Genomic DNA, 27112 nt, shown 5'->3' on the forward strand with positions numbered 1-27112 from the left:
CCAAGATTATTTTACCTCTTTGTTCAGTGAAGTCAAGCTGAAATTTTAAAAATGATGTTTTATTTTTAAAAATGCCTCGACTGTCTAGCTGCTATTGAACCCATGTATTTCTGGTGCCATATGCAAAAATTAAATAGTCTGTATACTGGCAAAAAGGTCTACCTGGTATCATTAGATTCATTTTGCAACACTGACTTCTCTGTTACTATAATCTACATTTTATGGTTTGTTCTAAATCAGAGGCTGCTGGAGAGATAGGAACGGAATGATTCAGAGATGTAAAATTCCTTTCTGCAGAAGGGATTTAGAAAGGTGTTTGTCAGAGATCAGTGAGGAATAGGAGATTTATCACATCATAAAGTTTTATGTTATTTATTTCTGATATCTGGCTAGTAAATTTAAAATAGGTTTCTATGTCATGGGATATTATCTCTCGGAATCTTATGGCTGCTAATTTCTAAAGTCTGGAAATGATGTGTATCACTGCAATGTATCACGGGAAATGCATTAGTGGCTAACTTGGATATTTCCAAAAACAGGTGCGTGAAGCATGATTCACCAGTGTCAGTTCAATGTAATACAGACAACATGCCATATCCACGCAACTTGCTCATGTTTGCTACATGCAGCCAGGGTTAAACCTGTGATTCATTGGCTGCACACATCAGCAGAACATCCAAAATCATAAATTCCTAGCACCACTTAAAGCTAACCTGCACTGCTTAAAGCCAGAGCCTGCATTTTACTGAATACAGTTGCTTTTGTTTGACATCATAGCATTTACATTGTATGGTGAAAAAGCTGTTAACAATTTCCAGTTGTTTCTGGCAGTGTCTGGTTTAGGTTTCTGTTTAGTAATAAGTCCTATAAGTTGTATTTGTATATATGTTGTTCATGTTCATTTAAAGGGGAGGTGCACTTGGGATTGGAGCAGGTGTTGTAGTCATGCGGGTACTGAATCTGAGCAGGAAAACAATGAAGGATGACATAACATGGGAGAGAGTAGGTTCAAAGGATTTTAGATTCTTCATTCAAGGCCTTAGTGGAGGAGATGGAAAGTAGGAGAGTGTCTTTCAAAACCTAGGGGGCTGGGAGCCTTACAGGCACACACTCAAAAAATGGTGGGTGCAAATAGCTCTGGAGGTTGAAGGTCAGAGCCAGATGTTAAGAGTTGATGACCTGGATGCAGTGCTGCAAGAAGTTCAATTATTTCACGGGAGTTGTCACGGTCAGAAAATGCACCTTCAAATGCCACATCCTACAAATTGTACCACTTGTCTCAGCCATTGTTCGCTTCACAATACTCCAAACACTCATCTACAAACAATGTTTATCAGTCAGGACTCATAGCTCACATTCATAGCTTTACCAAACCTTAACTCACTTGGCACTGCTGCAAGTCTGAAACTCACATCTGACAGCTTGCACACCTCCCGCTAGTCAAACATGACAGTTACATCAGCAAAACACATTACATAACATTCACTGAGAGACTTCCCTCTGCTTCGTGGGAAATGGTATCGCACAACTGGAGTTAGCAGCAATTAACCAGAGGGAGATAGGCACGCCTGCATGTCCTAATCCCATTAAGGAGACATTGCTGGGCATTATTAGGATGGCCGTTGCTGAGGCTGTGACCAGCAGCAGACTGAAACCATTAAAGATGATGGTACCCTCAGAGCTAACCCCTCTTCTCACATCTCTCTTTCCTCTCATCACACAATCTCTTCTGGTTTTCAAACTACAGTTGGTGTAAACATGCACCTCTTATTTTCCTCCTCCACTCGCCTGCCTTTTCAATGGAGGAACATCAAGAAGTGAGTGATGATGAAGACACAACACTGTCAACTGTTTTACAATGGCAGCCACCAGCTCAGATACTGACACTGCGTATATCTGGGAGGATAGGTCAGAGGTGGGGTCTGCTAGTGGTGAGATACTGAGAACAAGTGGGCAGCAGCCAGGGCAGGGGGCAAGAATAACGCTGTTGCCAGCTCACCACTGGGTGAGGTCATACATAAGTCCCTCTGCAGAACACTTGGACAAGAACTTGGCTGGAGCAGAACAGTGATGGATATGCACAATGATGGGCTTGGGGCAATGGGAAGCCTGCTGGAAAGCAGCCAATATCAAGGAGCATGGAGGAGTTCAGCACTAATGTGACACAGAGTTTTGCATAGAGCTTGGAGACCATCCTTTCCAGTATGGAAATGGTGGCCAACTCCGTTCTCACACTTCTAGACCCAGCCTTGATGCGGCATATGATGGCCAATGTTACACCTTACATTGAAACACAAGCAGCAGCTATCCAATGTCTAAATGCAATAAAAGCTTAGACTGCTGTCATGCAAGGTTGTGGTTTGCAGAATGCAAATCGATTTGTAATGTGTCACGACAGTCCAGCAATCTGTCCTCCAATACCAGCATGGAGCACAAACCTGCTGTCCTATCTTGGGAAGGCATAATTTGTCCTCCCACCCCGCCACTCTACAAGTGCCCTTGCTTTTGCCTGTCACACAGCCAGGCTTCTGTCGCTCATACTGAGATGCAAGTGGGCCTTCCAGGCTCCAAGCTGCTCGGGGCATCCTGAAAGGCCATCTGCAGTCTCCTCTGAAGGTCAGCAGCCTTCCAGAAGGCAGATTGCAGCCACTGGGATAGCTTTGCACAGGAGCACCAGGATTGGCTAAGGCACACCTAAAGCGGGCACTAAGGGAATGCATAAGTGTGGTCAATTTGTATTTGCGTACAATATGGCATGTTATGTTTTATAAGTTTGGTTTATTTTGGTTCTGCACTGTGGCTAAACAGCCGCTGTGATGGTCAATAACAGAAGGAAGGTCAAGTACAAGATTGTTGGTGAATACAATTACTGATATTATACTCCGTTAAGTTTTTCATGGACAGAAGGGGCTGACTGCGTTGTGTCCTACATTCCATTTTTCTTCTTCCTCCTCCTCGTGCTCCTCAGCTACTCATTGTACAGCCTGTGGCGAGGGCTGTTCCTTCATGATGGCGAGGGTGCGCAGCATACAGTGGGTCACCGTGAATTTTGATGGCAACTTTGCCGAGTGCAATAGGGCTCCTCCAGAGTGTTCCAGACAGTGGAAGCCTTACAGTACACCAGTGGTCTGCTGTAGTGTACTTTTGTGAGGCAGTATGGCTTTCCTTGTATGCATGTTGTGCATGAGTGCTTGTGTTGCACATTGAAGCCTTGAACCACGTCATCAGCAAATGGCCCACATCACCCAGAGGTTTGCTTGTGATAGGTCAAATGCAGCTGACACAGTGGACTGCTGCAGAATGAGGGCATTCTTTTAGGATTTCAGGCACAGACCTGCATAGCTTTCTGCCTCTGTTTACACACACCAGCTGGATATAGAGGGAGTGAAAGCCTCTCTGAGTTCCGGTATAGGGCAGAATTGACAAGGGGCTTGTGCGTAGTGATGTGCAATGGTCAATGGCACACTGCACCACGAGGAACCCTGCAATCCTAAAAAAAACCATATGCCTACTACTCCTGCTCATCTCTGACAAGAGAGAATGAAATGCAGTTAGCAGCAAGCACCCAACTGCTGTTGCTCGCCCAGGTCCCATGGGTTTGCATTGGTGATGGAAGCTATTGGATAATTTACATTCCATCCTTTTTAGTATTTACACTTGCTGCTCAGTATTCAACGAGCAATGCAAGAATGAGATTTTGTTTCCTTATTTATAGAACAAATCATGTTTGACAATGTATTTGTGACAGCCATTTATAGCGTAATATACTGACAAGCTACTATTAGTTAGAGCCATTGCGAATAGCAACTACTGAGTGAAAAATAAGTAAAAGCACAAAAATCATGCAGAGTCATTCACATGGTTATATTGTGGCTCTGGGAAACCAATCATTTGAATGTCAAGTGATTAGCAGTTGACAAATAAAAAAAATGCTAATAGGAGAACATTTGTGATATCATTGAGGAAAATCATGATTCTTAAAATGCATTTTTTGGACAGCGAACCTTAACCCAAGCATAAAATTATAATGAATAAATGATGCGTGTGAGCAAAACCCTGCCAGATGGAATTCAAGCAGAGAAGCAGAAGGTTATCAATTTTGGACCAGGCAAGTAGATCCAGGAACAGTGGAGGTCCAAAGAGATTAGGGGTCTATGTTTAGTGGGCAGGAACAAACATAATCAAAAGGCTTAATAGAAAGTTAACCTTTATAACTAACAGGTTAGGATGTAAAAGGCAGCATTGCAAAGCCCTGGTTAGACCACTTCTGGATTTCTGTGTACAGCTCTGAACACCAACCCTTAGAAAAGATTTTTTTTTTTAATTCTTTCACAGGATGTGGGCATTGCTGGCTAGGCCAGCATTTGTTGCTCACCCATAAATGCCCTTAAGATGGTGATGGTGAGCTGCCTTCTTGAACCACTGCATGTACTGTAGACACACACACGCACGCACGCACGCACACACACACACACCCCTATTAGGGAGGGAGTTCCAGGATTTTGACCCAATAACAGTGAAGGAATGGTGATATGTTTCCAAGTCAAGATGGTGAGTGTCTTGGAGGGGAACTGCCAGGTGGTGGTGGTGTTCCCATGTGTCTGCCGCCCTTGTCCTTCTCGGGTTTGGAAGGTGCTGTCTAAGCAGCCTTGGTGAGTTCCTGCAGCAAATCTTGTAGATGGTACACTCTGCTGCCACTGTGCATCAGCAGTGGAGGGAGTGAATGTTTGTGGATGAGGTGCCAATCAAGCGGGCTGCTTTGTCCTGGATGGTGTCAAGCTTCTTGAGTGTTGTTGGAGTTGCACTCATCCCAGGCAAGTGGAGAGTATTCCATCACACTCCTGGCCTGTGTGCTTAAATGGTGAACAGGCTTTAGGGAGCCAGGAGGTGAGGTGCTCACCACAGGATTCCTAGCCTCTGACCTGCTCTTGTAGCCAGGTCAGAGGCTATTGGCCTTAGAATGAGTGCAGTGCAGATTCACAAGAAGGCTATGAGGAGAGATTACATAAAGTAGGCTTGTATTCCCTAAATTAGAGAATGTTAAGGGGTGATTTAATTGAGGTTTGTAGGATTTTGAAAGGAATTGATAGGGTAGATAGAGAGAAATCTTTTTTTTTGCTGATGGGGGTGTCCAGGACAAGAGATCATAACCTTTAAATCAGCAACAGGCTATTCAGGACAGAGGTTAGGAAACACTTCTCACAAAGGGTAGTTGGAATGTGGAACTCTGTTCCACAGAATGGAGCAGACATGAGCCCAATAAAAACCTGTGATCAGTAGATTTTTGCTAGTGAAGGGTATTAAGGAATTTGGAGCTAAGGCATGTGAATGGAGTTAGGATAGAGATCAGCAAAAGATTTCATCGAATGGCTCGAGGAGCTGAATGACCTATTTCCGTCCCTATCTTAACAACAAATTTAACTCTTTTGCTTTGGAGCAGCAGCAAGGTGCATTTCAGAGCTTGAGAACGTTGAGCTCAGAAAGAGAGGTCTGTGTATTTTTAGCAGTGGGAGCTGCACATCAGAGCTATTAACTGGAATCCTACTGCCCCACTCTTTGTCCAGTCCTGTCTGGCATTTCATGATTCATGCAGCTTCACTTGTGTTAATGCATTCCATATTCTAATGATCCTTCACCTGGGCATAATTTTTTTAACTTCCTCTGTACATTTGTAGCACTTAGTCCTAAGTTTGTCTTTCTCTTATCCAACCAGTGGAATCTTACACTATTAACTGTATCTGAGGTCAGGATTTTCTGGTCCCACTGAAAGTCGATGGACTTTCGGCTGCCTCTCCAAATTTTACATTCCTGCCTGTGATGGTTCCCGCTATAGGCAGGACCGGAAAATCCCAGCCTAAATGTTTTGATCATATGATAGATGAAAATGGGTAGTTCAACCTATCAATGAAAGCCCTGATAGACCTTAAACAACTCCCAAGGGTTTTTTTTTTGCCTCCATTAGCCCATCATTGATGACAGTTAAACCTCCAATGACCTCCAATCATATATCTCCCTCGTAACCTGCCAGAAATTAGAGATGGTAGAATTTATTTGTAAATGAGTAAGTTTTTTAAAAAATCATTCTGAGCAAAAAAACAGCATTGACCAAGAGAATTTTTGCTGGAGCCAGAGATGTCAGAATCATCACAGCAGTCGGATCAGGAGGTCAGGCGAACTCAGGATCTTAGGCTGAGAATCAACAGGAGCCTGGGAACCAAGATTGATTCACTTAGAAAAAAGGCTCACTGTTTGGCACTGGAAAACACAGAACAGAATAATAGTTGTGACAATGTAACACAATTATAATATGTACTCCTTCAGAGAAAAGTAATTGCATTCCAGTTGAGGAAAAAAGAATTAAATTGCTCACTTAATTAAACAGAAGGGCTTTTTTAAAGTGGGATTAACATCGATTCTTTCTCTGCTAATTGTCAAATCTACCAGTTTCTGTTATACGTTAAAGGAGTTCCAGGCACTTTGGTTTATGAATGGAGGGTCTACTGAAAGTGTGTTTGCATGCAGTGTTTTCTACCTCTTAGAAAAATGTCTGTGGTAGAGAAGGAGAAAAGGTCGGCAAGTCTATTTGATATCCTTCCCCACTTTCCTAGCTGCTTATCTTCATGTAACCTCCTCCAACCTAGATGACTGCATAAATTGAGTTGATTTAAAATTAGCAAGAAAACAATATTTATAATAGGAATCTAGGAGCTGGAGTAGGTCATTTAATCCTTTGAGCTTGACCTGACATGGCTGATCTGTGACCTAACTCCATACATCTGCTTTTGTTCCATCTCTTTTGGTTAACAAAAATCTATTAATCTCAAATTTATAAATCAACAATCGATTTTGCATAAATTGACAATTGCAGAAGAGAGTTCCAAAATTCTACCACCCTTTGCATGAGTGTTTCCTCATTTCACTCCAAGAAGTTCTGGCTCCAATTGGTAGATAGTATCCCCTAGTCTTAAACTTCCCATGCAGGGGAAATAGATTCACTCTATCTAGCCATTTATTCCTCTCAACATCAGTCACATTATCTGCAGTTGTTAACGGCTTTACTTAACAAAGAAGAAAGTCAATGTGGAGTGCTTTTCAAAGTACTTTCCCAATGATGGGATTTGATATTTCCAAAAAACTTCAACTTTCTGATTGGCATTTTGGCTCCAGTTAAGTCTGCCATGCTGCTTATCAAAGGGCCAGCTGGAGCAGGCTATGTGCCTGAGATTTATTCCAGTAAAAATAATATAGGGAGCCATGATTCGGAACCAACTTCAAGCCTTGCCTAGAGCTGCCTAGGCCATGGTATTGACTAGGGATGTCCCTTATCCAGCCTTCAGCCTCAAATCTGAGGTTTGTGGGTCTTCAGATCAGCTTGTGCAAAACAAGAGCCTATGTTGCTTTCAATGAAGCCATTTCGAGATGAATGGACTGCTGCCCTGCCATGGTGTCATACAATGACCTGTCCGAGAGAGTCATCCAACCTGGCAGGTGTCAATGCATCTAGGAAGCAAACTTTTCTTCCCTCCCTCAAACCAACTTCTTGGAAGTATATGTTTCACTGCATAAATTGGACGAACACTTGGATGAAACAAAATTATTCTTGTAGGCTTTCCTTCCCCTCGAAAGAATACATTTGCCTTTATTTTAAAATGCCAATGTGCACATTCACAGAGTTTACTCAAAAAAGATGTGCTTTTAACTGGGCTGCACTTTTGTGGAGAAACCCAATTCTAAAACTGCACCATCCCATCAGTAGGAGTGTGTCTTTATTTTGTTGATTGCATCCACTCCCTAATGAATTCATGAAGATTTCTCCCTTGGCTGGATTAGGGAAGCCAAAGTTTCAATGAATTTACATACAACCAGCATTTGTAATCTGAAAACCTGAAGCACATTGTACCTCAGTAAATTCTTCACATCCCATAAAACTTGTCAGATATTTTCTGCAATTTACATGGGCAGGATTTCTGACAGGACTGGAAAATCCCGCCCAAAGTCAACAGACTTTTGGCTGTTCTCCAGATTTTCTGGTCCCACCTGTACCGATTCTGGCCGTGGGCAGGACCGGGAAATCTCGGCTTAATTGCCTCATGATTAATTTCCAGAATTGACAGTATGCACAACCGCTGTATGTTTGTCAGCACATCGTTTGCAGCTAGTTTTCAAAGTTCTGGGGCTTAGCCAGTCATCGGGCAATATGTTTGCCATCAGAACCAAAAACAAGATGCTCACACAACATGAACTAAAGGAAAGACCTATTTGTCAGGGTTCAAGTGACCACAAGAGCAACTTTCTTGATGATACAGTGAGTACACATAGCATGATACCGAATAGTGCAGAGTAGATACTCCTAGGTATATTTCCAAAATGACTTGCTCGCTGCTCCTGCGTTCCTGTTGAAAAGAATTTGGGCATTTGTTGAGGACAGGCTGGCTTACGATGCCTCCACAGTTCTATAACCTCCTCACACACACACAATCTAGGCTTAGTTTGAAGAATGACTCCTTGGAATCACACTACAGCAGTGATTTCTGCCTTCAGGAGAGCGGTAGAAAATATTAGGAAGCCAAAAAGAGCAACTTATCTGTAAATCCTGGTTGTTAAGGGTGACTTTACTCTCGGGTCTCCCTTAAACTGTATTCTAGACAAAATAAAGACTTGCATAAGTATAGTGTCTTTCATGACATCCCTAATTGTTTTAGAGCCAATGAAGAACAGCATAATCACTATTATAATGGAGGAAACACAGCAGCTAATTTGCAGCTAACCTGCAGGCAGCAAGTTCTCACAAGCAGCAATGTGATAATGGTGAGGTCATCTGTTTTCATGATGCTGATTGAGGAACGAATATTCTCCAAGTCACCAGGGAAAACTCCCCTGCCCTTCTTCAAACTAGTGCCATGGGATCTCTTGCAGTTAACATCTAAACTGAATGACAGCACCACATACTCTCAATATTGTATTGGGGTGCAAGCCAAGATTTTTGTGCTGAAGTGGAACTCGAATCCGCAGCTTTCTGACTCGGCGATGAAGGTGCTACCAACTGATAGTTATTTCAATATCTACTTGCACTTAGCTACTAATTTGGAAAAACATTGTTCTCTGCTCCTCCTCACGGCTAGCAGGATCTAGTTAGTTATCAGTTTCATTGGCTTAGCTACAGTAACAATCCTGCTGTTTCTACTAGGATATTCCTGTTGAGCACAAAATAAGGAAATATAGTTAAAACTTCATTATCCAAGATGATTCTTCAGGATAAGTCAACTTATCACAGTTATCAAATCAGACAAACAAACTGAACACAAATATTTGATGATGTGATAAGCCATTAACATAAGTTCAATTACCAGTAATCCATGATTAGATCACGTACTAAGTTTCAAGTATATGTTTTCCTTGAATTAGGCTAGTTTACAAATGATAATTATGCATAAGAGCTTTGTTATTTTGTGAGTAGTTATTCACATGAAGGATGGCAATACTATAAACTGTAATATTATTGCCTTTCCACTTTCTGCCCAATGCTCAAGGTGCATCTATGCCATAACCATCAGTCAAGCAGGATTTTCTCCAATGGGCTGGGAAATGTTGCTTCGCTTCTAAGCTATGAAGAACGTTGGCGATAGCATAAATTTGAGAACAACCGATGAGGGAAGGACACCCAGCCTTCATGAAAAACGCTCTAAGTTTACGGAAAAGACAGTATCTCCAACAGTGCAGCACTGTCTTGGTGCCGCCATGGAGCGTCAGCCTTGAGACTTTGTTTTCAAGTCCTGAAACAGGGCTTGTCTCCACAACCTTGTGACTCAGAGATGAGTGTGCTACCAAATTAGCCAAGGCTTACACTAACGTGCAGCTTGGCACTGTAAACCTCATGAGTTTACAATGGCATGAAAATCTCTCACTCAGCTTCCTGGCTTATCATCACTGCAAGGTATCAATTATGGAAAGAAAGTATAATGCACCATAACACAGCTCTTCAAAATATACAACACCACAACATGTAACTCTTTAATATAGACAACACCATAACACATAACTCTCTAAAATAAAAAGCACCATTACACATAGCTCTTTGCACTTTGTTTATGAGGCTGGCACTATTGTGGTCTCCTTGCCTTAAGATGCCTTTTTGCTTGGTTTGTAAGTCATAACGGTGTGTGTTTTCTAGCAGGATGCTACATTTACAACACAAGAACAAGTATCCTGTCCAACCCTCAATCCCCCAATGGCTCGATCAATAAATGCCTTGTCTGCATCAGTGAACCATACAAACTAGGAAAGTCCCAAGCTCGGTCACTGGGTTTGAGCTGATTTCTACCAGGACAGCAATGTAAGTATTACAATTGCTGTCAGCATTCTTGAACTGAAGAGATGAACAATTAATTCAACATTTCCATTCCTGGTTGCAACAATACTAATTCTCCTGTCTCACTGTCAGAGTCAGGGATGACATAATTGGGTTTGGCTGTAATACCTCCATGGTTGAACATTCTGTTGGCACCCATTCATTGATTGCTAAAACAAATGGGTTCATTATTCCCCACTGTTATTTTAATGAAATCTCACTGGTCCAGATAGAACAATTAATATGAAGTCAAACAAGAACATTGAAAGTAAATCGCACGCTGCAAAACTGTTTAAAAAATGGAAAAAATTACAAGTAATTAACCTGCTCCAAAACCATGTTGAGAAGATGATGAATGAGCAGTCATTCATCTGAGCTATTTTTGAGCCATTTAAACAGTGGACTTCCTGCATGGAATTCTTCTGCAAAAGAAAAAAACACCAGATGCATTTCAAAAATGAATTACATAATGCTGAAACAGCACATCCCTGAGGAAAAAGACTAGGGCCATAGCATTCCCCCCTTTATAAGGCAAGAGGGGGCCTTGAGGGTGAGCACCTCTCAGGGAGAGAGAGAGGTGGATCATTTTTTGAGGTGTGAGAAGAGATACGTAAGCCAGGGAACTGTATAGGGATGACAAGATCATGCTAGCAAAGTGGAAAATGTATTTTTATTTGACATTCCTCTTGGAGTTGACATGCCTGTCCATCAGCAATTGAAAGGCAGATGGTTACACAACTATCTTCAGTAGTCTGTGTGTGTGTGTCTGTGTATGTCCATCTGTCAGTGCAGCTGCTAGCCTACAGATCCACTTAATTGACTTCAGTCAAGGGCTGGGACTCAACTGCTTTGGTCCCAGAATGTCATTCACAGTATGGCCGCTTCAGACAGCAGTGTCTGCCGTCGACATCTTACGTAACAAGCTGAGGAGATTGGTTTCCCCAATGTGGAAAGAGAAACCACACCCAAGACTCATTAGCGCTTTCACAAGAAAAATAGAAGAGGAAACATTTCGGTGGGTGGGGGGAGGTGGGGGTGCAGAGGAAGGGGGAAGGATTCTTACGGGAGACACCTTAGCATTTTCTAATAAACTCTGCCAATGTGAAGGTTTTTCCAATGACAGTGTGAATAGGATGTGATAGGGCATGTAGTCACCATTTGCCATCAGGATATCAATGGAATAGAATCTCTAGATCATAACAGAGTTCTTGATAATGTATTTCTGTCCCAGCTAACAAATGTTGAACAACTAAACAGAACAAACAGAAACCACTGAGGAGCAGCTTTATGATTTTCTAATTTTAGTCTGGTAGCAAAATATCTCATTGAATACCAATGGATATCCAAGACCTTTGGACAATGCAGCTGCAGTTCCCTGATGCACACTGGCTGCAAACAAAGTAACTTGCTGTTGATACTAGTTCAAAAACTTTTCTCAGTTAGATATAGGCAGATGGCTTTGTAAAATTTAATGTCTGATAATTCTCCCATATGAAGATGGGTAAAGCTATGCTTCAATCAAGTGCCTTGCGGCGTAGAATTGGAAAAGATCGTCCTGAAAAGCTCTCGGTCCTTTCACTGATTTGAATTACAAATCCAGATAAAACCTCTCATATATGTGATTTAAATTGAGGAATTTCAAAAACATTCCTACATGCATATACCCAAATGAAATGCACCTATTTTCTTTAAACAATATCAAAAATAGTGATAGCAAATTAATGTGATAGCTTTTTTTCATATAATATCAAGGCCATTGAATTTGTTATTCACTGTAGAAAAAAATACAGTGCTCACAGTTTCTGAATCCCCTGTTTGAGTAAACCTTTGACCACTCTTCCTGTAGGCACGTGTCATGAATCGCATGAAGGAAAACACTGAACCGATGATTTTACCATAATATTTTGCTGAATGTTTTAAAATTACAATCTGCAGGATGTAATGTGGACAGCTACATATAATCATTTAAACGAGCAAAAGCATTTGCTTAATTGAAACTATTGTGCTTTCATAATTAGTGGTTAGTAATAGTTGCACAGCTTTAGGTCAGATGTTGTAAAGAGAGCCCCCATGGTGGTGCTTCAACATTGGCTCTCTGAAAGAGCAGTGTTTTAAAAGGGTTCACCAACAATAGGCTATCTTTACAACGCAGAAATTCAGTTTCTGGAAGCGAATGCTATACGCATGTCGGCCAAATATCTCTCTGGTTATGATGATTTGTCAGCATTGTGCAAGCCTGCTACAGTTGTGAATGAAGTGTAATGGCCTTTAATAAAAACAAAAATTGCTGGAAAAACCCAGCAGGTCTGGCAGCATCTGTGGGTAGAGAAGAGTCATATTGGGCTCGAAATGTTAACTCTGTTCCTCTCTCCACAGATGCTGCCAGACCTGTTGAGTCTCCCCAGCACATTCTGTTTTTATTTCAGACCTCCAGCATCCGCAGCATGTTGTTTTTATTATAGTCTTTAGCTGGGCAAGGAATTCTTCAAACCCTGCTGTCAGTATGTTAGGTTTATTCTTCAAATACGTGGGCGCTGGTAAAACCAATGTTGTATAGTTGAAGAAAAATTCAAACTGCAAAGAACATTGAGGCTTTTAAGTGATAAGTGGCATCGCAAGGATGTAATGTTGTTTTGAAGTTCAGATAGGAACCCCTTAGTCATGGATCCATTTGAGGGAAAGCTCTCAGTACATGAGGGAGAAAGGAATAGATGGATATGTTGGTAGAGTGCGATGAGGTAAGGTAGAAGGAAACGTGTGGAGCATAAGCATCGGTATAGACCTGTTGGATCAAGTCACTTTTATCTAGCAATAAATGCTATGTATTTCTATAATATATAGTGCAGCCTTGTGGTCATTCCCGGGAATCTGATGCTCTATGTGCAAAGCCACTGGTGCCCAAGGTTAGATTCCATTCTGTAACTCGCCGATGCTGCCAGACCTGCTGAGTTTTTCCAGGTAATTCTGTTTTTGTTTTGGATTTCCAGCATCCGCAGTTTTTTTGTTTTTATAAAGATAAATAATGTCTTGTTATCTCTGTTGAAGGAAAGAGCCTTGGAGCAGCACTAAAAAAGTCAAGGACCCAGATCTTCCAGTCTCCGGATCATCGGAGACTGGATCTATGACCCAAGATCTGCGATGGTATCCCGATGCACTGATCTCTGTGGAAATTGCCCAGAAGGTTTGAAATTCTGACAGACAATTCCCCTGCACCCCGGGAACCTTTGTGAAAGTCTCTGACTCTGAGATAGAGTTGGAAACTTTGAACCGTTCCTATTGGCTTATCTGGATAGTTACCGAGGAAATGTTAGACAGAAAAAACCTAGTCTAACTCCTAGACAACTATAGAACTGACCTCCCGAATCTCACTGACCCACCCCCCCAACAACCTCTGCTAAACCACCCCCCATCCACCCGACTATCCCCCAACCCTCCGACTATCCCCCGACTACCACCACTGAATTCCTGACTATCCCTCCCAACCAGACCTGACTACCCATCCAGTCCCGATCCGACCTGACTAGTTCCCAACCTGACTACCCCCAACCCACCTACCCATAACACCCACCCGTCACCCAAGTCACTAACTCACCTGTCATCTTTCTCACCTGCCACCCTACCCACCTTCCACCCTTCTGCCATCTCACCTGCCTACCACCCGACCCATTACCCTCACCCACCCTACCCACTTATCCCACTCACCTACCCACCCACCCTGCCCATTCACTCATTTATTCATTCACCTGCTCACTAACACCTGTCCACTCACCCACTCACTGACGTCCACCCACTCGCCCGCTCGCTGACATCCACCCACTCGCCCGCTCGCTGACGTCCACCCACTCGCCCGCTCGCTGCCATCCACCCACTCGCCCGCTCGCTGACATCCACCCACTCGCCCGCTCGCTGCCATCCACCCACTCGCCCGCTCGCTGACATCCACCCACTCGCCCGCTCGCTGACATCCACCCACTCGCCCGCTCGCTGACATCCACCCACTCGCCCGCTCGCTGACGTCCACCTGCTCACTGACGTCCACCCACTCGCCCGCTCGCTGACGTCCACCCACTCACCCGCTCGCAGACGTCCACCCACTCACCGCTCGCTGACAACCAGACTGGTCCTTTATGCTTACCTTATGGCTGCTAGTGCTGTAAAAAGGGGCCATGGCTTGCCTTTCCCCTGACGCAACAGCGCTAAGCTGGAGCCCTTCATGGGACTGAACACTATATTTCTGAAGAAGCCGGGCTCAGAAGACCTGGCCAGAAATACGGAGCATAGTTGGGGCGCAGAAAAGTACGAGTGGAGCAGCAATCTGACGGTGATTGCCGCTTTGAGAAAGACCTGGGCCCTTGTTTTCATCAAAATTGATATAAAGCTTTCATCTTTTTTATTCATTAACAGGATGTAGGAGTCACTGGCATTTATTGTCTGTCTCTAATTGCCCTTAATTGAATGGCTTGCTAGGCTATTTCAGAGAGTAGTTAAGAGTCGAGCCCATTGCTGTTGGCCTGGAGTCACATATAGACCAGACTGGGTAAGGATGACAGATTCCCTTCCCTAAAGGACATTAGTGCACCACATGGTTTTTACAACAGTCTGGTCGCTTCATGGTCACCATTACTGATAATAGCTTTTCATTCCAAATTTATTTAACTGAATTTAAATACCCCAGCTGTTGTGATGGGATTTGAAGTCATTCTCCAGTTCATTAATCCAGGCCTCCAGATATATTCCAGTAACATAACCGCTGTTCTACGCTTTCTTGAAAGTTGGAGAATTGTTCTGTCTTCAGAAAAAGTCATGGGCCATTTGGAATGGAAAATTATTTAAAAATAAAGATGAAAGAGCTTCGAAAATTGAACAGTAAGCCTTGTTGATAAACAGCCACTGTGCTGAGATTTTTTTTGATTAGCCTTCTTGGATTTCTATATGGTTACATGCAGTTTACACTCTTTTAATTGGATATCCATTATACTCTTTAATTGAGCATTTTCAACCCAGTTGAGGAGAAGTAGGAAAGTGAAGGCAGATGGTAAATCAATATACAGCAATCAGTAGTTTTGGTTAATCCTTGAAATTTTCAATCAGAAGCATTTTAACTTCTTTTCACAAGAGGTTATTGGGTAGTGACAAATATGCTCTTGTCTACTTAGAATTTTCAACGTCAAGCATTGGATGCAACAACAGAAAACTATTAACTGCATCTTGCTTGTTGAGACCAAGAACTAATCGATGAAACAGGTTTACGAATTTGTCAATGAAAAGGGGCTGCTTGTAATGCATAGAAACATAACCTATGTCTTTTTTTTTTTGTTATTCATTCTTGGGATTGTGTCCTTTTATATTCTTCCCTTTAAAAGATTTAACTGGACTCTTTTAAAATCACCTGAAGGTAAATCATTCTGCATTTGTGTGAAAGTATTAACTTCTGCCTACTCTTGAGCCTCGGGACTGACTCAGCAAACAATGAATACAATCCTTCACCAATCACTGTCCCAAAACTTCTCTCAGTTGTGAAATTCTTCACTGAATTATTCCCGTGGCCCAAATGGGGTACGCAGAACTCAAAGTAAGGCTGAAACTGTAGTCTATCCAATGTCTTGACTCAGTACAGACTCAGCAACCTCCCTTTCTCGTTCAATGTCCCTACTTAGTTCTATCCTTCCGCCTTCAAGGATCTTTAACTCAAGATACCTATGCTTGCCATAGAGGGAGTGCAACAGAGGTTCACCAGGCTAATTCCTGGCTGGCGGGACTGTCCAAAAGGAGAGATTGAGGATACTAGGCCTGTATTCTCGAGAGTTGAGAAGAATGAGAGGTGATCTCATTGAAACTTAGAAGATTCTTAAGGGGCTAGACAGAGTATGTGCAGAAAGGATGTTTCCCTGGTGGATAGGGGATGGGGGAGGTGGTGCCCAAAGATCTGCGGGTCGAGAATTGGCCTGTTCAGTCATAAGACAACCCATGGTAGGAACTTACAACCGTCAGTAGACATTATCCTTGAATTGAGGGGCAGCCGCCCCCAACTGACTCCTACAAGCTAAGGAATCACAGCAGCCAAAATTACACACAGGTTTCTGCAAACAACATGGAGATAAATGATCAGACTATCTGTTTTAGTTTTGTTGGTTGAAGACTGAATGTTGGCCAGGAGATCTTTGCTTTCTTCTTCAAATCATGTCATGGGATCTTTGACATCTGGCGAAGAGGGGCTTGGTTTAACCTCTCATCTGAAAGATATCGCCTCCAAGTCTCACTACTACTTCTGGCTTTGAGGCAAGAAACCTATCACCGAGTCAAGAAACCTGATTACAGAACTGTGTGAAGGAATTGCAAGTTGGTCAAGTGGACAGTTACTGATTCCTGAAGAAGTCATATTCGATTTGAAACATTAACTTTGTTTCTCTCTCCACAGATGCTGCCAGACTTACTGAGTATTTCCAGCAATTTCTGTTTTTATCACAGATTTCGATCACTCACAGTATTTTGCTTTTAGTTACTGGTAACTGTTGTTCAATGTTGAGAAATGTGAAGTACAGCATTTTGCAGAAAAAGCACACTGAAATTAAGTGTACACTAAATGGTTAGATTTTTCAGAGTTGAGTGTGAGGGAGATCTAGGAACATAGACACATAGGAACAGGAGTAGGCCATTCAGCCCCTCGAGCCTGCTCCACCATTCAAATAGATCATGGCTGATCATCTACCTCAATACCATTTCCCCACTCTATCCCCATATCCCTTGATGTCATTAGTATCTAGAAATCTATCAATTTCTGTCTTGAGCATACTCGATGACTGAACTTCAACAGCCCTCTGGGGTAGAGGATTGCAAAGGTTCAATCATGACCCAGTGAGTGAAGAAATTCCTCACCTCAGTCCTAAATGGCTTAAAGACAAATGTATCTTTGAGGACTTCCCATGAGATAGTAGGATCCAGAGTGCAGAGAGATTTTCTACTTTTCCTTTCCTTCTCTGCTGCTGCTCTGCCACATCGTTAAGATGTTGGGACTCGACATGTACTGCAGCTTGATGGGCAATTTGTCACCATTCATAATGATTAATAGCAAGCTCCTCCCAGTCATTACGATCAATACTGCTGCACTTCAAGGATAGCTCAGAATATCTTTGAAGTGTTTCTGTGTCCTTCCCTGGAACTTTCTAACATTGACTACAATTCAATAGCAACTCATTGGCTGTGAAGCTTTTTGGGACACCCTGCAACCATGACATGTGTTAAATAAATCAGGTTCCTTCTTTATTTCAAACATCAGCATAATTTGATATTATGTTGGTATCTATATCCCAATCCTTTCTGTAAATGGGAAACTAAAACAAGTCCAAGAGCACAGTACGACATGCATCTCAGCAATCTCAAAGGCATTCATTTGGTCTTAATCATTGCCTGCTATCTACCTGTCTATTTTTAAAATTGGTCTCATCTGCGATACCTTCTCAAACTGCTGAATAAGCCATATATACAGACACCCATCCTTCAATCTATGTATTAAGCATGTTCATCAAAACATTTAAGTAATCTAGTTATGAACCTGTGCTAACTATTTCTATTTACCCTATGACCAGGATCTTTAGGTCGGCGAGTGGGGGGGGGGAGGGCTCGCTCGCTGACACTGGATGACTCTGCATCGTTTCAATTTTCAGGCCGGTGGGGGCGCAGCCGCATCAGCTGTGTGCCTGCCAACCTGTCAATGGCCTATTGAGGCCATTTAAAGAGTAATTGAGATACTTAATGGACCTGCCCGTCCAACCTTGAGGTTGGTGGGCAGGCCGGGAGCCTTGGTGGGCTTCAGAAAAAGCCCGAAACCTCATCCATGGGTGGGATGAGGTTTCATGAGGGTTTTTAAAATTTTAATAAAAGTAAGCTTTAAAGTGATGGACATGTCCCAACTCATGTGGCAGTGTCAGAGAAATTTTATTTTTGCCCCTTCGCCGTTTTTAAATTTGGCACCGAGCTCCCTGAGGCAGCACTTAGCCACAGGGAGATGAGTGCGCTCTTTTGCGTGCATGTGCGAAAGAGTGCATTGTGGGCTGAGGGAACCCCCCCCCGCCCCGCCCCCACAGGGAGCGCATAGTGCTCCCTGGCAGACGTCACGCTGGGCGGGCCTTAATTGGCCACCCACGTAAAATGGCAGCGCGGCCGCTCCTGCACTTCCCCCCAATGGGGGGAGAGTTCTTCCCTATGTGTTTCTAAGAGTACATCAATTCCAACACACATGATCTACTTTGAACACCTATTTACACTGAAGTAACTGGCTTATAGATTCCTGCTTCCTCCCTTTCATTATGAAGTATAACAACTGCCACTGTACGGTCCTTCGTATAACCCCTTTTTACAATGTTTGGAAATCATTTTTTCCGTTTTATATGACTTTTCTTTCCTCTTTAGAATAAAAGGAAAATGACATGACTTCGTGACCACCTCTATCTTTTGCTTCTAGAAAGATGTAGGCAGCACATCTAAATAAAGCTCTATAAACATTTAACAGTGCCAGCTACTTTGTGTAGGCTGCAATAAAGAAAGAAGCTGCTGTTATGCTATTGTTATAGTCTGTGGTGCTAACTCCAATTCTGGCCTCTTGATGATACCCGGTTTTAATCACTTCTCCATTGGTGGTCGTGCCTTCAGCTGCTGAGCTCCTAAGAACTGGAATTCTGTCCCTAAACCTTCCCTACCCTTCTAACTTTATTTCCTCTTTAAGACCTACCTTTTTGACCAAGCTTTTGGTCACCTGTCCTAATATCTCTTTATGTGGCTCAGCATCTAGTTCTGTTTGATAATGCTCCTGTGAAGTGTCTTGTCATGTTTTACCATGTTAAAGGTGGTATATAAATGCAAGTTGTTGTTAATACATCCCAGCTGCAGGAAGGCAGCCACTTCAGAGGTAGCACACATAGGGTCTTGGGTCTCCCAAAGTCACAGCACTGTCTCTAGTTTACAGACTCAGGTAGACAATGGGTCCTAGGGCATTTTGTTGCTTTGAATGTTAAATGTCATATTTTTTGTGACACTTAGGCTATACTTAAGGATGGTTGGAGCTTTGGGAATGGACTAGTGTAAACTTGAGACAATGGCACATTTGTGATCATTTTCATCCCCCCCCCCCCCCCCCCCCCCCCATTTATTAATTACAGCTTCAGTGGACCATCAGAAAACCAACAGCATTTCTTAAGAGATAAAAGCCACACGTAACAATTAATTAGCATGCATGTTGTGCTTCTCAGAGTAAATGAAACTGTCCTAAATAGCAGCTTCCCCATTACTGTACATGCTGATTAACTGTTGTTCATTATCTTTCCATTACCAGCTCACAGCTTCTTTTCTCCCATTACGTTTTCCAACCTTGTCAATCCAGAGCCTATTTCGGGTTCCTCCAACAGCTTGCATCTTCAGGCTGCTGCCAACCCCCTTATACTTCTATAAGCTTCCAAAGTCAACCTACATTTACAGATAGAATACAAGCATCCAGCTGTAGCCTGAGGCATCATCCCAAAGAGAAAACCCTACATGCTTTGAGCCACCTTATGTGATTTAATGTGAATTTTTGTTTGGGGGCACTCCTGTGAGAAGCCCAAGTTTTTATTGGAGTATTGTTTGAATTAGAGTATCTTACCAAGAAAGCTGCAGCTTTGAGAAACAAATTGAACATGTGGGCCCAAGTTAGCATAAGTGCATTTTTCCTCCAAACAATGAATTTTTAAGCTCAGCTTTATGAGTTTTAAAAAAGGAATGTATAAATATTAAGTGAGATTCTCCTCTTCTGGTAATCCCTTTGTGGAAAGAGACCAGCCGAGTTCACATATTGGGAAGCTGTGCAATACCAAGATGTGATGTTCCATTGATTTATTTTGAATGGATGCGCCATGGGTTTGGGGGAGAGGGCTGTGAAAATCCCTGATACTTGCTCCCACTTGGCTAAGTTCCATACCAGGAAGGCCCGAGGAGAAAATTATTGCTGTTGCTTAATGCGTGCACAGAGATATTTTATAAAACGCTGAGATATTTTTCACAAGGTTGTGAAAAGTAGTCCAATATCAGCAGAAGCAATGCAAGTTGGTCTGTCCTGAAACCAGGATCATCAGTTTATGAGCAATTTAAAATGTCCATCTTCTCTTGCAGCACTGAAGCGCAGTTACACCTGCAGTTTGTGTCATATGATCCTAAATTCCATAGAACAGTACCATGCCCATCTACAGGGATCCAAACATCAGACCAAGTAAGTAGCCTTAATTGACTTTACACTGCTATCTTAGGCTTATGCACCTTGGCCGTGCCCTAAATTAGGACCCGACTTTGGCTTCTGATTGAAAAAGAGACACGCATGACAATAGTACAATTTGCTGAATCCCAGGAACAATGTGGTTAAGATACTTGACATAGTCACTTTCAATCTCTCGCTCAGCTTTGGCATTTCTGCGTCCTACCTGGTGCATGTAGAAGTCAAGCTACATAACATTTTGAACAAGTGAGAATCCTAGGTTTGCCTAAGAGTTGTGCTTCTGCTGTAATGAACTCACCACATTTCCAATTTGCCAAGCCCGCACCTATACCGCTATCCCTTTGCTGACCATTGAACCTGGGGCTGATGCAAACAAGATGACGTTCTCCATTTTCAGAAATATAAATGAACTGTCTTCATAAATTATGAAATGAAAGCCATGAGTGATAGCCTCATGTCCTTACAACATTAAGAATATATTTACATCAAAAAAATAGAATTTTCATTTCTGTCAATGGCTCCATTTTGCATGCCAAGGTGGGACCATTGCCTCTGGTATAACTCAGGCCCATAGAGAATGTGAACAAATAAGGAAAGCAAATAAGGCTGTTTTTGTCATTGCAGGAGTACTGTCTGCGCTAATGGAAGCCCACATACTTCGAGCATTTTATTAAAAATTTAAAAAGCACTTACATAGGGCATAATTGGTAACACAAGATCACCCAGAGAGAACTTTTCTTGTTTCCCCTGGGAACCTCCTTTCTGTGTTTCCAATTGCTTGATTCCAAATGAAAATTGACAAAGCATTATTCACCTTCAGCATAACCTTTTTGCAAAGGGGGTCTCTTATCCAATTTACATCTTTACCATGTAGCAGATTAAGGGTTTGTGCTTTTTCGTAAAAGATCATTGTTGTTTATGTATTGCAGCAGGATTACGCATTTCGGTGAAGCTAATATAGAGCTGACATCAGAGATATTATTTTATCCTGCCCACATAACCAGGTGTTCAAGTTCCCTTTCATCTATCTGAACATAGTGAAAAACATCAGGGCTTATTTTAGAGTTTTGATAATGCAGTTTGCAAACATGAATGTGGCTATTTTTATGGCTTTTGAAAACATAATTATTTTTAATGTGGTAAAAATGACTCCATTTTACACTGTTTTTTCACTATTTCAAAACCATTGTGAAACAAAACTTGGCTCAGATTTTGGTGTTTAAATGGTCCTCGTTGTGATGATTGCATAAGTTGGCCAGTGACTTGTTATGAGGAAGAGCTGCCCCATGATTTTTTTCATGGGATGTGGCCATCTCTGGCAAGGCCAGCATTTGTTGCCCATCTCAAATTGGCCTTGAACTGAGTGGCTTGCTCAACCTTTTCAGAGGACACTTGAGTCAACAACATTGATGTGGGTCTGGGGTTACATGTAGGCCAGACCGGTTAAGGATGGCAGATTTCCTTCCCCAAAGGACATTAGTGAACCAGATGGTCTTTTTTACAATAATTGATGATAGATAGTTGTCATGGTCACCATTACTAAGATTAGCTTTGTATTCCAGATTTTATTAACTAAGTTTAAATTCCACCAGCTGCCATGGCAGGATTTGAAGCCTTGTTCCCTGAACATGAGCCTGGGCCTCTGGATTTCTTGTGAGATTACCACTACGCCACCACCTCCTGCATTGCAGATTCCAAAGGTTGCTAGATGATTTGAACTGCTCTCCGTTTGCCTCATAGAAGTGCCAGCTCACCCTCAACCTCCATGTTGTCTTTAAAAACATGTTGCATTTGCACATGAAACTTGAGTTAAACTCTCCACAGAATGTTTGAGCTGGTACTTAACAATGTGGATGCCTTTTTAGTGGCACAGCAAGTGTTCATACAATGCCAATCAACCTCTCTGGCCCAGGAAGGGAGCAGATTGAACTGTTGAGTATCACTCTTGAATGAAGTAAATACTTTTAGAGATTTAAAACATTTTCCACTTTTAATTTCATCTTACATTTCATTTCTGTCTCTTTGTCTCCCATCTTAATCCAACCATTCTTGCTTTTACTTAATTTCTCCTGTTCCTGATTTTATTGTAATTCACCACCCTTCTCCATCATTCCTCTTTTCTTCCTCAGTCCCTTTAGATTGTTGATCCTCTCACTCACTAAGGTAGCAGATGGCCTGTTGCCCTTGATTTGCCATTACCAGCTCGCATCTCCAGCAATTTTCTAGGAAAAGCTTTTTGAGTCGCCAGATGCAGGAAAATGTCTGTCCAATGATGCACAGTGAGCTTATCAGCAGCAAACATGGGAGAGAAACAGCCGACGATTAATGGAGCAGCAAACACCAGCAGCTGCAAATATGTGGAGATAGAGAGAGACGGTGGGGCACGCAGGGCCTCACTCCCTCCCCTGCCGGCCACTCCCCAATTTCCTTCCACCCCAGCCCCCCCACCCCCCTCCCAGGTGCTCTCCCCACTTACCTTTGTGTGCCCCCCCTCTCACCAGAGTGCACCTCACATTTCCTCTGGCTCCCACTGCTTTCCCATGGTCCTTGGAATGCCCCGGCGTTTGGGCGCCACAAGGCCTCAGGCCTTACTCCAGGTCACTCTTACCCTCTTCATTGCACCCCCTCTCCCACTGATTTAGTGAGAGAGGGTAGATGGTTGGGTGAGGGTGTGGCTGGGAGGGCAAGTGCGTGGTTTACACAAAGACAATGTCCCTGAACCATACAATAGGTGAATTTTCAACTAAGATTGTGTTACAGCATGATGCAATTTGCCTTAGCAAAACTGGAGCATTGGACACCCAACCTTATGGATTACTGGCACCATTTTTATCCAAACCAGGTATCTGACTGACCAAAGGTTGACTGTTATTACCCACCCAAATAGAGGACTGTCCATTCTTATAATGTTAATTATAAGTGTGAGTGAGTGGGTTAAGTGTGCGCGTGAGAGGGGGCCGAGTGTGTGGGTGTGAGGGGCCGAGTGTGTGGTGGCACGCACACACGTGCGAGGGTGAGAGAGAGAGGAGAGCATGTATCTGGTTCACTCCCAGTCTCAGGATTCTCATTCACCCCCAACCCCACGCATCATCACGCACTCTCACCCACTCTCACAGTGGCGATGGTGATTGAGTGTGTACACATTCTCACTCTTTCATACTCCAATGGTCATCTTTATTTATCACTGTTTTCAAAAAATGATCAATTTATTGTTTTGACATTTTTTTGCTCAGCAAATTGTTGCTTTTCATGCGTCAGCTTTTTTTTTGGAATTCATGTTTAATGTTGTGCCAAACTTATCTTTCTGAAATTCGCTCTTTGGCTCCTTGAGTGGGAAAAATATTGGAATAGTGGCCCTCAACGTGAGAAGGTTGGACAAACCTGATTTAGGGAGTGGGTTACAGCATGGACTCTATTGGAAAGGCTCAAATTGTGTATGTATTAACAGTGAAATCATGTTTTTTCAAGGGTGTCATAGGGCCAGTGTAAAGTCTAACTTATCCAATACTTAGCCTTCAGTATCCTGGCCCACATGAGGTGCCACTCACAGCACCCATGTCATAACTGAACTCCACTGGCTACAGAGGTAACACACTCAAACCAAGATCCTTATGCTGGTTTACACAACCCTCCCTGACCTTGCCCAAATCCATCTCTACCTCATCAACGTTCTCCAGCCTGTACCCTTCAGACTTTCTAAGTTAGTCTCGTGCTTCATGCCCCTCACTTTTACAATTTTAGCTACAAGATCCTACCCTGTGAAACTCACTTGCTACATCTCATTGCCTTGTTGTCTCTCTCTGCAGCTTTAAAACCCTGCAAAGAGCTCTTTTCTGAATAGAACTTGATAAATTCCCCTAACTTTTCTACTACTGTTTGGATGACTCTTTTGTCCAAAGCTTTGGACAAAATTTATTTTGCTAAAGGAACGCAAGAGAAAGGATCATTACAACAGTCAAGAACAGTGTCCTTGGTTCACTATACTCCCTGGGGGAGAGCAGCTGGCATCTATTAAATACTGATGCATGGTAAAACTAACTGGCTGCTATTTGTTTCAAATAAAGGCACCTTCACTGGCAGTGCAAACCATTTGGAAAGTCAGCAAATCAAATCATATGATTAGTTCCAGTAGCTTTAATTCACTGTGGATGACAAGCACTGTAATTCTGCATATTAACACTCAGTAGCTCAGCACTTTGGAACGCCAACATCTTACTTTTAAAATTAGGAAAGCATGGGCTCAGACCCATAGTGTTAAAGCCAACCACGGCTGAAATATTTTTTTTTAAAATAGATACATCACAAACCAGGAATCAAGGGGTGCTGGCTAGTGTTTAAAAATCCTGAAGGTTGCAGGGGTAAGTGAAGACTTAAAAGGGTAAAGCACCCTGTCGTTGGTGAACCTGGCAAAGACCTCATAAACTTACACCAAAATGCAATCTTCAGTGGTGGAGAAAATTCACAAACGTTCATTTTTCACTTGACAAAGGAAATATATTTCAATTTTTTACTAACAGGAGATGAAGGTGCCTAACAGCCACTTATAAATACAAATATCTCAAAAGAAAACTAACCTTAGGTGCTCTGCACCTTCATATCTGATCAAGCGGTGGGCTCGCTTGTTGCATCCACATCTGAGAACTGTACATCTACTTGAGAGGGCAGAGGTGGGATGAAGATGGCAAATCGTATAACTCTCTCAGAAGGAGGCCATTTGGCCCATCGTTCACTTTGGGCACTGAAAACACCTCTTATACATACCTGGGGAATTTCCTGTCCACACATGTAATTCCATATGCAAGGTTTCTATTCATCCCATTCCCTGGCTCCACCCACCCCCCATACACTTAATTTAAAAATAAACATTTATATAATTCTCTCTCAAACTTGTGACTCAGATTCTATATCCATTCTGGATAATACAGTTCATAGACTCATCAGTCATAGATAAAAAATGTTCTTCAAACTTTATACTTCTATAACTAATCTTATATTCGTGTCTGTTTGTTACAGATTTATCTGCCAATTAAAGTCATATTTCACTGTTTATCTTTTCAACCTTTTTCACAATTTTGAATCAGTTTTATCCTTTATCTGGCCCAGTGAATACAGGACAAGTTTTTCTACCTATCTGATAATTTTATCACAGTCTTCTGCAATGTGGGTATTTGAAGTCACAAGATTCAATGTCTTACAGATAATGATCAAGGTAAAGGAAAAGGTTGCTAATTAGCAACTGTCCATTGCAAGTGATTCTATTGGAAATGACCATATTTACAGCATGCTGATAGAAGGCAGGGGATGGCTCTAGCCAATTGTTTTAGTGAGTTTTTCAAGATGCTCATCTCAGTTTTAAATGCATATGTCAGACCCGTGCTTGGTGGAACTAGTGACATTGGTGCATCTCACACAATATCATAAGAGCTTTAATCATGATAGAAACTATGTGGAGCTGCAGACACTGTTTGTGAGAAAAAAAATCTGTCAGCAGAATGTCCAAAGTAACTTTACATCACATTTGTCAAATAAGCTGTCAGCCGGTGCAGTGAAGGGAATGCGGTTGAAGGAGACGTTGCTAGATTACCGTTTCAACAGAATCAAATTTGATCCAAAGAAGGAGGAATTGGACTGTTAGAGCAGCCAAAACCAGAATGCAAGCTGAATAGTCTTTCCTCCTCCTTTTGTTAATCTTGCAAAGTCGCCTTTTTTTTTGCGGGAGTCAATGCTCTTTTTCACTACAAGAAAATGAATTTTAGAAACTGTCAATAAGTACAAATAATAATGTGTAATGCTTGAAAGTTGCAAAGATATGAGCCAATCTCTTGTACTGTACATTGATAAGCAGGCAAGTTACTTTTTAAATATTTTTTGTTGAGCTTTTTAAGGATATTGTTCTGACATTTTTATGACAATTCCATAGGTGTGTTGAAAAATCAAATGAGTTATTGACGATTTAATTCACTGTCACTTCCACTGTGATTGTAACATTATGAAAGCCAATCATACTGTCAATCAAACTGCTAGCCTATTTAATACTTCAGCTCATTACTTGTCTGTTTTGTGCCTCTTCCCTCTCTTCAGTATTAATGCGAGCCTAATATAATTCCATTCACCCTCCCCAAAGAATCCTTTCAATCTCTCTTTTTTTAATTGCCCCCACTGAAAACAAAAAAAAAAACCTCATCCCTCTCAGTCCTGGTGTGGGACGTGCATTACCGAATCTCTGGATTTCAGCTGCTTGAGAGATTCAGAATCCCTCATCTGCAGAAATATTAATAGGTTATGTCACACATGCAATATTTCAAACCGTAGCATGCCAGGGTACAGCTGCACCGGCAAGTTTGATATCTGTTTCAAACGTGATTGCATCCTATCTCTCTCATAAAGATAAAGAGTTTATCTGACCAGATCAGGGGAAAAATAAAGGATACAACTTGACCCACAGGAAAATAAATTAGCCATTTTTGTGAGGCTGTTTTCCGTCACAGAATTTACTTCAGAACCATGATTATCCCAGCATCTGA

The 27112-nt window shown here is 42.2% G+C and overlaps 1 protein-coding gene across 1 annotated transcript in view; it reads left to right on the top strand.

The window, feature by feature from the left end:
• Positions 1-20589, top strand: part of zmat4a (zinc finger, matrin-type 4a) — a 102925-nt gene extending 82336 nt beyond the window's left edge. The window contains exons 5-6 of the mRNA XM_041210226.1: positions 844-861; positions 20489-20589. Of these exons, the coding sequence (XP_041066160.1) occupies positions 844-861; positions 20489-20589 (119 nt within the window). The remainder of the gene's footprint in view (positions 1-843; positions 862-20488) is intronic.
• Positions 20590-27112: the final 6523 nt, after the last annotated feature.

The sequence above is a fragment of the Carcharodon carcharias genome, chromosome 17 (genome assembly GCF_017639515.1).
Source record: "Carcharodon carcharias isolate sCarCar2 chromosome 17, sCarCar2.pri, whole genome shotgun sequence".
Lineage (NCBI taxonomy): Eukaryota > Metazoa > Chordata > Chondrichthyes > Lamniformes > Lamnidae > Carcharodon > Carcharodon carcharias.